Here is a 13,906-nt window from a genome sequence, read left to right as displayed (position 1 = left end):
GCGTCATAGGGATTCTTGGAGCAGCTGCTTGCAGCAGCAGCGCGCGGCCAGCGCTGACTCCGCCTCGTGCAGTCACCGGTGAGGAATGCTAGCGATCCGGTTGTGTTTGCTCTCTGCGTGGCGGGACTGACGTTGGCGTGATAGCTCTTTTCACAATTGTCCACTCTCCACTGCTTATCGATGACTGGCGCTTGCCCTGTGTTACAACCACCGGCATGTTCATTATTTTATCTGAAAAAAAAACGTGAACGCAATGGCCCCCGCCACCAGCGGACACCCTTCCCCTCCACTGTAGGGAGAGGCACCGGCAAGTAGTACAGACACCACTCTGGAGAAAAACGATGATTATTTCCGAGTTTGGACTCTTTCCTATTTTCTCTGGCTGTGGCTTAACCTCCCTGTCTAGACCTGCTGCTTAACTGTACTCTGCGTGCACTTCCCCATTAGTACCACCAGGGGGCAGCAGACGACCATACACCTGCACCGACCGGCCAAGGAAGGGGAGAGTGCACAGAGTGCTCAGCAACTGGAAAGAAGAGCTCAGAGAGTAGAATAAATCCGTAAAAAAGCAGGAGGAGGAGGGAAGGGAGCCCGCTCTCCCCTCCTCTCTGACGCGGAAACGCCCAGGCGGGTGAAAGTAAACAGGGCTGAGGGAGGAGAGCCCCGGATCTCTCGGGCTGCCACCTGGAGCCCAGGAGGAGGAAGAGGCGCACACCTGAGCCCCGCGCCGGGGGCAGGCGGGAGCCATGGCGCTGAGCAAGGGGCTGAAGGTGTGGGTGAAGCCGGAGCCGGGTTGCCACAGCGTGCTGCTGGAGTCCCGCAGCCGCCAGGACTGCCTGCTCTTCGAGTCCGGCACGTTGGCGCAGCTCAGTGAGTACATGGACCGCACTATGCCCGTTCTCTGGGAGCGGTGTGCTTTTTACGGGAAGTGTGGGAATCCGGTTAGCTTTGGAACCGAGTCCCAAGTGGTCAGGACACCGTGTTTGCATCCCCGGCGCCTTCTGTTACAAATCATTACTGTCAGGTGTGTCAGTACAATTGGTTCAGCAGAAGCAACGCAGAACTACAACTACCAGAATGCATTAGTTTGACAGCTGAGAAACAGGGTATCATGCCGACATGTACTTAGGCGAAACTTATTTTTCAGGTGTATGAGCATCTCATACCGAGGCATCTGGAATAAGCATAGTCTATTTGAACTGAAAATTGACCAACCATTGCAGTTCAAGGGCATGCGCGTGTCAGTCGCGGGCGGGGGACGCGCGGGGTTGCCATGCCGGAGAATAGACAGGGTCATGCCATATGCAGGAAGGTATTCCATGTTTATAGACACAGGGCATGCATTGGAGGGACGAAAGCATGCACGTGCCTGTCCTGCGGCGAAATAGGTGTGCTGTAGAGTGACAGGGCTAGCATTACAGGGGATTGTGACAGTGCACGTGCACAGACTTTGGCAGGTATTAAAGGGGCACGTGGGTGAGGGCATGCACCTGTATCGCGCATTATAGGTTCTGTGTATATATAGACCATACATGACCCTGATGACACATGGGTCGTGCTTCCCAGCACTCCTCAGAGGAGCACAGTGGCGCTGCTTCCTTTCCGGCACGGGCGAGAAGAGACTGTGTGACACCCCCACCCCTCTTTTTGTGACCCTGGTTTCAAGTGGAGGACCCAGCACATATTTACTTGGGGGGGATCTGATTTATGCTACTTTGACTCATAACAATAGTGAGAAGAGTGGAAAAGAAACAAGCATTGGCATAGCCAATAGGTCTCGCCTTTGGGACCTTATAAGTGTTTAGCTATGCAACAGTTGCATAACTAAATACTTATAAGGTCCCAAAAGCGAGACCTATTGGCTATGCAAAGCAGCCGTGCGGCCGCGAAAGTGATCACGATCAAACATCAAAGCGGCCGCGAAAGTGAAAGTAATCGCGGTAAAGCGCGGCGCCCACGCACATGCACTGTAGCTCTAGGCTGGCCTGGTAGCACTTTTTGGAGCCCTCTCAATAAGTCTCGCCAGACCAGCGCATGCGCTGGGTCAGGCGAGACCTAAAAAACGAGAGTAAGATTAAGATAGGAAAACAGCAACAAAGTATGGAAACCGGGATGAGCAAGCGTATAGTGCTGGCTTTTAAGCAATGTAATATGATGGCAATTTGATGCATTACAAACCAGACTTAAAATCAAACTGGTTAATGACTGCCCTCCTCCCATCTGTGCTGCCAGAAGAAGAAAAACATAAATTATCTAAGTCACTGTAATAGTATTCCAATGGCATGTGTGTACCCCATTGTAATGTTGGGCCCTAGGCCCTCATGCTAGGTGAAAGGACTGACACAGACACTTAGTTAGGGGTAGTGGGAATGGCCTCGAGCACGTGCGCTCGGCCCTTTTATTGACCGCGTCACCTGACACAGTGACGTCGGTGGTGGGTGGGTGTGCAGTGTAGTACAGGGGTCTGGAACACTAGAACGTATCCATGCACGGACACTACACCCATAAAGTCCAAGCTTAGGAAGCTGGATAAATAAACCAGATGATCACAGCTACATGGGAGGACGAGCACTTTTTTTGTGGAAGCACACAACTTCTGCCCAATCAGAGCACGTACTCTTAGCGCCCAACATGGGTAAAGCCCCTCTCTAGTGATGCTCACATAATTGTCTTTCGACAAGCTACGCTGTCGAGCCAGGTCATGAAAAGAACCTGCAGGATTGATTGTAAGAGACAGGAAGTGTAGAGTGACGAAAGAAAGGGGCATGAGATGGCAGCAAGACTATACAGGGTTGGTATTTTGAAACGTTGGTATTTAATTAACAATGTATTTCACAATGAATCACTGCTTAGGAGGCACGGCCTTCCCTAGGAACGGTACGTGTTACTCGCAGATTTCAAAACATCTCTCCAACAGCTGGCTGTGCGGAGAAAGTAAGGACACATACACCAGGGGCTGGGCCTTTATAGGGCTTGCAGCGAAGCCGTACTACACCTGGGAAAGCAAACCACGTTTTTTTTTACTTCCATCACTATTTTATATTCAGAGTAGAGAAAGCTGCTTCCCGCTCCAGCTGCTATTGTCTCACCATCATCACATGTAAGAAAACGTGTCATTGTAGCGCCTTGACTCGACTAAGGGGACATGTGAAACATCCTATGCACACCAGTGAAATTTGAATTTATTATCACACAAGGATCGATAGTGGATGAGAAGCCAAGACTTTCTGTCTGCAGATGAACGCGCCCCCAGAACACCCAGCCTGAAAAGAATGTCTAATGTTTTCTGTATATTTGCGTAACTCTGGTGTCTGCACATTTGTTGGCAGTTGGAGTAACTAGTGCAGAAACAATAATGGAGCTTTGCTCAATATCACACAGATTGGGTCCGGAGACGCTGGGATTACAGCTCGAGTTTCTTACAGTCAGAAATGAACTAGGCCAGAAATTAGAAATTAACTAGACCAGACCACGTCAACTTGATAAAGCCACATCTCCTCTGCCCTGGTAGGTCAAAATGCAGACTGAATGGAGTCCAGGGTAATGTGGGTGGTAAACCAAGTGACCTGTAATGACCTGTGCTATGCACCTCACATGTAGCCATCATACCTTTGCAGTCTGTGCGTGCAAGATGGATTCTTGATTAACGTTCATAGTTCCTGCAGTAACAGAAATGTAACGTGTGCTATTCAGACAAACACCCATGTTGTGCGTCAGTGATTTAATCAAGTAAATGGCTGAACATTTCACAAGTGTGCACGTAGACCTTGTTACTGGACTGCTGCCAACCACAGCTGCACACTTGGCCCCAACTCTCAAAGAAAAAACATTTGGTGCACATCTGCATATAGCATCTCTCACTTAAACTCAGTGGGGTCTAATCGGCCCCCGGGCATACTTGAACCTTCTGGTATTCCTTGAAGATTATCATAACTGCACTAATCTTGTAAAATATAAATACATATTTATCAAGTGTAACTCTGATCGGAGATTTTCTGCGCCAGTAAGAAAATAATTGACTCATACCTCACAATGCTTTGATATTTAGTTCACATTTTTGTCAATATATAGAATTTATCTAATGCTTGAATTCGCTGAAAAAAACCCTGAAGAGAACATTGACTTGTTTTTCTATTTTATTCAATTGTGCATATGTTTTATTCCGGGAATTTTTGTATGTGTGTCTATTAATAAAAATAAGTATAATTGTTATATACATGCTTATCCGATTTTTATTCCCTCGCTGTTCTTCCTTGCCCACCCATGTTGTGCGTCAGTGATTTAATCAAGTAAATGGCTGAACATTTCACAAGTGTGCACGTAGACCTTGTTACTGGACTGCTGCCACGCGCAGCTGCACACTTGTCCCCAACTCTCAAAGAAAAAACATTTGGTGCACATCTGCATATAGCATCTCTCACTTAAACTCAGTGGGGTCTAATCGCCCCCCGGGCATACTTGAACCTTCTGGTATTCCTTGAAGATCATCTTAACTGCACTAATCTTGTAAAATATAAATACATATTTATATATCAAGTGTAACTCTGATCGGAGGTTTTCTGCGCCAGTAAAAAAATAATTGGCTCATACCTCACAATGCTTTGATATTTAGTTCACATTTTTGTGAATATATCGAATTTATCTAATGCTTGAATTTGCTGAAAAAACCCCTGAAGAGAACACTGACCTGTTTTTCTATTTTTTTCAATTGTGCATATGTTTTCTTCCGGGAATTTTTTTTATGTGTCTATTCATAAAAATAAGTATAATTGTTATATACCTGCTTATCCGATTTTTATTCCCTCGCTGTTCTTCCTTGCCCACCCATGGACTTTGTTCCTTTTGAGATCGGATGTTTATAAACCGAACAAAAAACGTAACAAATTGTGTGTTAAATTATTTCCCAAGAAAACTCCTTGTTTGATGTATTGTTTGCAGCAGACTCCTTGGGGGATACAGTGTTACCTGGGTTTCCTCGACTCGCCTCTTTCTCAAAAGCGAAAGCATTCTATCCTTCGACTAATGTGCTGGTAACCGTTCAGTCGCTCAGGTTAAGGAGGGAATAGGTGAAGCATGATACATGCTTAACAAAAGGGAGCGGAAGGGGACACAAATATCACTGCTGTTGTAAAACAAGTCAACCCCTTTCAGCTAGTCTCCTGCCAAATGAGCAGGGGAAAAAGAAAACATCTTGTGAAATGCGCCGTGAAGCGAAGGATTACACGTGCTCGAGTGAGGGAACCTGGGTCAGGCCTGAGAGGCGCCTAAAGTAGCCAACGGAGGCCTAATCGGGGTAATCATAGAATGTGACCCCTGAAAGAGCTAATTTAAAGCCTGGTTTCTGCCACACCTCAGGGCTTATTGGTGTCTTAAAAATGTGAAATCTGGAGCAGCGCTATTTTACCACATTTAGTCAGTAGGAAATGGTTGCTTAACATGACACGTGTATTTGTAAAGCACATGTATTGCCCATGGGTATGGAGGGGCTGAGTAGCAGATGTTTATTGTCACCCAGCCTGTTAGAAATGGGGGTCTTCAGTTGGCACCTTTGTCCAAATAGGGACCCTTCCTTCTATTCAGGTTAAGGGTGATACCCTTCTAAAATAACCCCTGCTCGCCCCCTTGGTAGCCTGGCACGAGCAGTCAGCCTTATCTCAGAGGAAATATGTAAAGCATTTGCACATAACACACACTAATACAATGTAAACACTACAAAAGGACACCACACCAGTTTTAGAAAAATAACCAATATTTATCCGTGCAAACACGACCAAAACGATAGAAATTACAACATGCAATAATAAAAATCTGTATGCCGCAAGAATAACCTTAAAACTGCTGTTCCTCGAAGTCGGTAGCTCCGTCCGGTGCTACTGCAGTGCTGAAAACGGGCAAATCCAACCTGCTCAGTTGACCGCGCCAGTGCGGACCAGCGTCAGTGTCAGAAGATGTTTAAACAGCACCTTTTTGTTCCAGCTGAACACACCGGTGTGTTGCAGTGGCGGCGTTCGTCGAGGTTGTGGTGTGAGCAGATCGGTGTGGCGTGCGGTTCCCGCAGGTCGCGTTGCAGGTAGCGGCGTCGGTAGGACCAGGGCCATGGTGCAAAGCGGGGCCTTGCTCGTTGCGATGCTGACGGTCATGGTGCAAGCCTTGGCGGCCGTCTGGGATCAGCAGTCGATGGGGCTGGCATTGGTGGGCTGAGGCTGCAGTGTGTGATGGCCATTATAAACATGGGGTAACCCAATACTGGTTCTTGGAACTGGGTGAAATTCGATATAGAAAACAGTGGTCCTCAAACCAATCCTTTAGTAAGTATAAATAAATTATATTAATCCAACCTTTTTGAGCTTATGCATTCATGTCGCTCATAGAGTTATTAAATCAAACAAAAAGAAAACAAAGTGGGATGGGTATTCCCAGACGTGGGACCCGTGCTCACTATGCCACTGGAGTCAAGCTATCCTGGCTGATGACGGCTGATAGCCAGAAACCGGTCCTAGGATGCTTGATTCCGGTCCAGGGAAGACATGGCTTGGCAGGTCGGGCTGGACTGTTCCCATGAGGCACAGGGTCAAGACTGATTTGCATATGGCCATGTCTAAACTGGGGTGGTGTAGTGGGCAAAAGAACGATGGATTTAACCCAGATCTCTTGACTGGGGGAGAATGTCTGCATTGTCAGCATTCCGTCCATCATTTGTTTGTTGTAACGCTTTTCGCCCTAAGTGGGATGGGTATTCCCAGACGTGGGACCCGTGCTCACTACGCCACTGGAGTCAAGCTATCCTGGCTGATGATGGCTGATAGCCAGAAACCGGTCCTAGGATGCTTGATTCCGGTCCAGGGAAGACATGGCTTGGCAGTTCGGGCTGGACTGTTCCCATGAGGCACAGGTTCAAGACTGATTTGCATATGGCCATGTCTAAACTGGGGTGGTGTAGTGGGCAAAAGAACGATGGATTTAACCCAGATCTCTTGACTGGGGGAGAATGTCTGCATTGTCAGCATTCCGTCCATCATTTGTTTGTTGTAACGCTTTTCGCCCTAAGTGGGATGGGTATTCCCAGACGTGGGACCCGTGCTCACTACGCCACTGGAGTCAAGCTATCCTGGCTGATGATGGCTGATAGCCAGAAACCGGTCCTAGGATGCTTGATTCCGGTCCAGGGAAGACATGGCTTGGCAGTTCGGGCTGGACTGTTCCCATGAGGCACAGGTTCAAGACTGATTTGCATATGGCCATGTCTAAACTGGGGTGGTGTAGTGGGCAAAAGAACGATGGATTTAACCCAGATCTCTTGACTGGGGGAGAATGTCTGCATTGTCAGCATTCCGTCCATCACTTTTTTTTTGTTTTTGTTGTAAACCCACTAGTAGCATTTGATTTTCAGGCCCTGGTACTCTCACTGTACTTTATTACGGACTTAACAGTAAATCAAATATGCCAATCATGGAAACACCAATCCATAATTCAATTCACAATAGGAGCACTTGCCCTTTAACACTGGACAGCAGTGAGAAAGTGCGCAGAGACTCTAAACCAGTAAAAACAGTCAAAACCAGGAGGTCAGAAAGCAAAAAGACTGGGGAAACGCCCCAAAAGATGCCAGGGTTGACACAACAGTACTAATTTTTTGACCTCACATGGATGAAAGGGTGAGTGGACCGGCCCGGATGTGAACCTGTGACCATGAGGTCAAACACAGGCCCCTACACTGCACACATTAGTCCACTGAGCCACCTGACCCCGATTGCCAAAGTTGCTTTAAAGGCATGTGTTGCTTTTGGCTGGTAACATAGCTGCATCTGTTGACACATCGAAAGTACACAACAAAATTCCATAACATCCACAAAGCAACATAACATAAAACCTTATGGGAACACAACAGTCAAAACATAATCGAACATATCCCATTGCAATAACACAGCACAGAAAAAATGGGTACAAAAAAATACAACACAACACATCGCCACAACAAAGTGCCACGCAACAAGTATGCAAACATTTTCTTGTTACTCATTACCACCTCCTGGAAACCTGCTTGGATAATTCGAATGTAAAAGGAGTTTGCACCAAGAATTGCCTTAACGTTTTTCAAAAGAAATTGGGGGGGCATATTATCAAGTCAGGCGATAAGATTATCGCCACTTTAGCGGCAGAAAACTGCTGCTCAAACGGCGATAATGGGCTTGATAATATGCTCAATGGAATTCCAATTGAAGCCCATGTTAGATGTGAAGGACATCTAACATGGGCTTCAATTGGAATTCCATAGAGCATATTATCAAGCCCATTATCGCCGTTTGAGCAGCAGTTTTCTGCCGCTAAAGTGGCGATAATCTTATCGCCTGGCTTGATAATATGCCCCTAAGTGTTTCATGATTCGGCAGCCAAGTCACAGAATCGCATGCCAGGAAAAGGCTTGCTGGCCTACGTTGAGTTTTGTAAGGCTGGGGCAGAGCCCAGGCACACGAGCTTGCATAGGTGGTTGTTTTGCCACCCTTTCAATAAGATTGTCAGACTAGTTACATTTGGTAGATTTATGTAGTGCAGTCTGACCCTCTTTCACATGAATACATCATACAAATGTGGACTGAGTGATAGGATATCACTTGCTGCAGTGGAGTAACGCAAAATGATGCCCCCCCCCCCCCCACCCCAGCAGAATGTGATGAGTGGCCCCAGATGCTCACATATCAATCCGATATTATTCGGCCTTGGGCTAAATGGGGGCCCCTGAATATTTGGAGTTACAGGGGCCTGTGTTACGCCCCTGACTTGCTGATGACATTACTATCAAGGCAAACTCGGCATTTCATCCTTCCATAGAGGATAACATTAGTACCATTGTGCTGGGTAATAAAAACACGTTTTTATTTGCAATTCCGTAAACCTGGAGCAGCCAGCATTACATTTACCAAAATACCATTATTGGTATTGGTTCAAATACACGTCGTAATGGAGTGCATGAGGTCGCTTTTGCTTATATTCAAATTAATTTGTTAATTTATTGAACGTATAGCTAGACACATATGCGTATAAATATATTTTTTAATTGCCATTAGTCAAAATATTTAACATAACTCTTTGCTTTTTAATGGACCCTGTTAGCCAAGGCACACAATTTCACTTCAGGGTGCCATTGGAGCTTGGAAACTGTGTAGTACTAAAGTTTAATACTCCGTTTAACTTCACTATTCTGTACATCAGAACAAAAATTGCACCCAGGAATCCAGACGCACCCACTTAATGAAGTGACCCCCTCTGGTATAGAGGCATCCTGGTTCAGAAGTAAGTCGCACTAAAAAGCTTCTAATCACGGATAACCCGGTAACCAAAGGCCAGAGGGTGATGGTTGAAAAGCTTCCAGGTAGGGCTTTAAGTGGGCCGGGTCTCACCGGTGCTGAGCACCGGCAGTTTTTTAAAAGGAGCCTCGAAACGGGTCTCTATCGAGCTCTGTTTTGTGCCCTGGCACAGGCGTCCGTTTTTATCGGACTGCAGTGACAGCAGGCACATCCATGTGCGCTTGCTCACACTGCTCACTAGTGGAGAAGTTACAGCATGACATCATGCCAGGTGAGCACATCGATGTGCGTGTGCTCACACTTCTCACTAGTGGAGAAGTTAGGGCATAGCGTCATGCCAGGTGAGCGTTGTTGGGGAAGGGAAATACTTTAAAGAGAGTCATTTTCGCTCGGGATTTCCCTTCTGTTTTTGAAACTCAGGAACAGCAACATTGTCGTGGTGTCACCAGGGCTGTAAGTGGAAGATTTTTCAAAATTATGTACAAGCCATAGTTGCTGATTATTTACCTTATGCAACTAACAACCACTGACAAAGCCAATAGTCCTGACTTGTAGGTATGATGTTACTTGTAGTATCATATATCTGGATGCAATGACAGAAACAGCAAAATACCAGTGGGCGGCACACTATGCTCAACATAGATTTTTAGCTTACGGGTTTTAAGCCACGCCCTTAATTACATTGCCCACGCCCCTCTGAGAGACCTCCCCAGCTTTTTCATTCCACTTAAAGCTCTGCTTCCAGGTCATGCCATTCGGACCCAACCAATAAAATGCACACCAAGGGGCCTGAGTGCAAGGAATAAATCCAGGTGTTCGTCTCAGGCCCGGAAACGGAAGCTACAGGTGCCCAAAGAGTTCAGAAGAGGGTTAAACAATATTTCCAGGGCACGCCCAAACACTGTGTCGTGTGCAGCCAGGCTGCAGGGCAGGTTTACCAGGGGTGGATCAAGGTTTGGCTCACACGCTGGCGCTGTCTTTTGTTCTGTCTGGCACAGATCCAACCACCTTATGATGCGGTGAATCTTCGAATTTGTTTCAGCTCTGCTGGGCTGCTGACACTCATGGCTCCTGGGGCATCTGTCTCCTCGAGGCAGTCCCTCACGCAGGTCCAGGGACATCTTAAGGATTTTGGGGACCCTAGGCCAAACGTGTTTTGGGAATCCCTGTACGGACCAGCTTTGAATTTATGATCCAATTTCAGCTCTTTCATGCCCTCTTTTCAGGTCACTGACATGGCACAGGCGCACTCCTGCAAATTCTAAATGTGTTTATATCTAATATTCAGGGATAGTGACGTGTGTTTTTAATATTATAACACAGCGGCAGCTCACTAATATTACTGCAAATAATCTCTGTGAGTGACACCTTCTCATTTCTTATATGTGAGGTCCTGTTTTGGTCTAAAAGAAACTTTTTTTATGGGTGTTGCATCAATATAAGCACATATTGCGGTACAATGTGTGTTATAGACTCTGTAACATCAGACACATTAAACAATAAATTAAAGGAAAACGGTATATAAAACAATCTGTTTAAGAATTATTCAAGGTCATCCGGGCAAGCCTGTTTGCAGAACTGAGCTGGCTCTATCAAGGGGCCCCCTAAATGGCAGGGGCCCTGGGCCGGAGCCCACTTTGCCTTAAACATCCCAGCGCAGGTCTCCAGTCATTTGGGCCCTGACTTGACTCTTGTCCGACAGAGTAGCCCCTCTCCTCTCCAGAGAGTCCATTATCATACCTGCCAACTCACATGGTGCCACCGTGTGACACACAATATCGGCTCCCATCCCACGGTCACCTGGTGAGGAGCTGATATCACACCGTGGAATGGAAACGAGCTGATAACCACTGTAAATAGATGTTTTACCAACTGAACTGCTGATTTCCATTGAGGATTGGAAATACACCCCAGGACATCGTTACCAGCGTCAGCTGGCTTTTTTGGGGGGAGGGGGTGGTTCAAAAGTGCTTCGTAGGTACTTCTTGGCACGAGGCTCTGCCCCTTCAAGGCCTCGCTCCTCCTCACACACTGAGATTGTTCTTCAAATTAGTAGGTATGCTTCCATATGTTGCCTGAGGAGGCACGACCCCTTGGTATTTTCCTCTGGCCCTTGGATTAGTCGCATTTACTGCAAAACTGCAGCAGAATTCTCTTTCAGGCATGCCCATGCCATCTTCTCCCATAGGTGCTGAAGAGCTTCATTCCGAAGTCCAAGAGGCGCACAAAATACTGGTTCCTGAGGGTGATACCCATCTTAAATCAGAGCCAGTCAGAAAGTGTTCATTCCTCCTTCAAAATCAGTTAAAATGTTATCATTGAAAGTCTTATCTAAGTAGGCTTTGTGCCCTTGTTGGCCCAATGATGGAGGTTTGTGACCTCTAATTACTTCCCTGCATGCCTGCCAAGAATCAGCTGCCCCGGTTTCAATTTCTCCACAGTGCTAGCTAAAAAGAAGCATTTGCAAAGCCATACATACATCTGGCCTTTATTGTCCTCAAATATGGTTCAGCTATTGGTCAAGCTATTGGGTTTGACTGTGCGTGAAGGAACTAAAGTGGTTATAATGGAATAGTTGTCATTGGTTCAATCTTCCAAGAGGGGTCTCCACATTTAGAATCAAAGCATCATCCATATTGAAATGGTAATCGATTGACAAAGTATATCCCTAAACCATTGAAAGACCATCGCATGCGCTTGTGTTTATGCAAGTATGGGCAACCATCTTTCAGTGGTTTTGGCACACTTTAGCATTCATTCAGTTTTCTAAGATGGATAATAGATTTTAGAATGGTAGTCCAATTGTAAAAAAGGGAAACTGTTCAAAGATGGCCTCCCGTTCCAGCTGTGTCTGTTCAGGATACTGCAAGAAGCAGTAGGGCAATCATTGGCCCTTTAGCAGTGTGCGGGGAGCTGATAGATCGTTGCCAAACTAAAAAAAAAAATAGACTTGGCCAAAAAAGCATTAAAATCCCAAATCAAGGTAAAAAAATATATGGAGCACTGCAAGCGGCAGAAAGGGCAACAAGCATTGGCATAGCCAATAGGTCTCGCCTTTGGGACCTTATGTGTTTAGCCAGAACTTTTGCCTATGTTGTAGAGCATTGTGGCTGCTGTGCATTATGTTGAAAAGTTAATAATCAGTGTCGAGCATTTTTGTTACCTTTATACAAATGAAGACAACATTATATACAACTGAAAAACCTGATTAGAAAAAGATTTTAACATAAACAATGTCTTCTAGTTTTTTTGTATTTGCACTGCTGGCAACTTCTTCCTGCCTGTTCTCATGCTTGTTTGTTATAACTTTTTTTGTTATGGGGGAGCAGGACATAAATAACGGGGGAGTGGAGGTTGAAAACAGTAATTTAATTAGAACACGAGCAGCGGACGGACACTAGGGGAGAATCAACAGATCCCAGATTCCAAGGGCAGACTGATGTGATGCTTAGGTGGTGCGCTGATGCAAAATGGTGGTGGTAAATGATGTTTGGTGCTCAGGTGGTGACACTATATGGTGTGGACTGGAGGTACATTGTGGATTGTGGAGTTGAAATACGTTGTTTGGTGTGTAATTATGCGGTGTGTATTGGAAATGTGTGGAGTTGAATTGTATGGCCTGGAACTGTGGTGTTGAGTGAAATTATGCTTAGTGAAATTGGGTCCAGGTGTGGAGTGCATTTATGTTGATTGGTGGTATGTGGTATAGAGTGCATTTATGTGGGGATTATTTATGTTGCATTGAGTACAGTGCAATTATGTGGTGTGCAATTATGTGGCACTAAGTGGTATTATGTGGAGTGTATTTATGTTGCATTGAGTTGAGAGTAATTATGTGGCGTGTAATTATGTAGTACTGAGTGGTATGTGGAGTGTATTTATGTTGCATTGAGTAGAGTATAATTATGTGGCGTGTAACTATGTCACACTGAGTGGTATTGTGTGGAGTGTATTTATGTTGCATTGAGTAGAGTGTAATTATGTGGCGTCAGATTATGTGTCACAGTGATATTATGTGGAGTGTATTTGTTTCATTGAGTAGAGTGTAATTATGTGGCGTGTAATTATGTGGCACTGAGCGGTATTATGGGGAGTGTGTTGTATTCAGTAGACTTTAATTATGTGGCGTGTAATTATGTGGCACTGAGTGGAATTATTTGGAGTGTATGTTGCATTGAGTGCAGTGTAATTATGTAGCATATAATTATGTGGCACTGAGTGGTATTGTGTGGAGTGCCAACATGAAGACAGTGCACTGCTGCCATAAAAATTATTAAAAGCGCTAAGCAAAGCTATAACATCATACTCGGGGAACTACAGTGATGGAAGATGTCTAAAGGGGCAAATTAGTCACCCCCTGTGTGTGTGATTGAATCGACACGCCCATCAGTTATTGGTTGGGTTTGAGGCGACCTGAGGCATTGTAAGAGGGGTGAGCAGATACCCGCCGCTCCTTCTCTGTAGTCTGTGACCCTAATGAGGTCTAGTCCCTGCAAGTGAGGCCACACCCGGGAGGAGGCTCACCCCACAAACCCCGTGCACTGAGGATCACTGCGGGGGCTGTGTTAGTAATTGTGATGTACCTCCTAGGGATCAATGTA

The 13,906-nt window shown here is 45.8% G+C and overlaps 1 protein-coding gene across 1 annotated transcript in view; it reads left to right on the top strand.

Moving 5' to 3' along the window:
- The first annotated feature begins 602 nt into the window (after window positions 1-602).
- The window catches only part of SYNJ2 (synaptojanin 2), a 583,647-nt gene continuing 570,343 nt past the window's right edge, over window positions 603-13,906 (top strand). Inside the window, exon 1 of the mRNA XM_085612162.1 lies at window positions 603-870. Within this exon, the coding sequence (XP_085468288.1) occupies window positions 747-870 (124 nt within the window). The 5' untranslated portion in view covers window positions 603-746. The remainder of the gene's footprint in view (window positions 871-13,906) is intronic.

The sequence above is a fragment of the Triturus cristatus genome, chromosome 6 (assembly GCF_964204655.1).
Source record: "Triturus cristatus chromosome 6, aTriCri1.1, whole genome shotgun sequence".
NCBI classification, from domain to species: Eukaryota; Metazoa; Chordata; class Amphibia; order Caudata; family Salamandridae; genus Triturus; species Triturus cristatus.
This window is presented reverse-complemented; position numbering and strand designations above follow the sequence as displayed.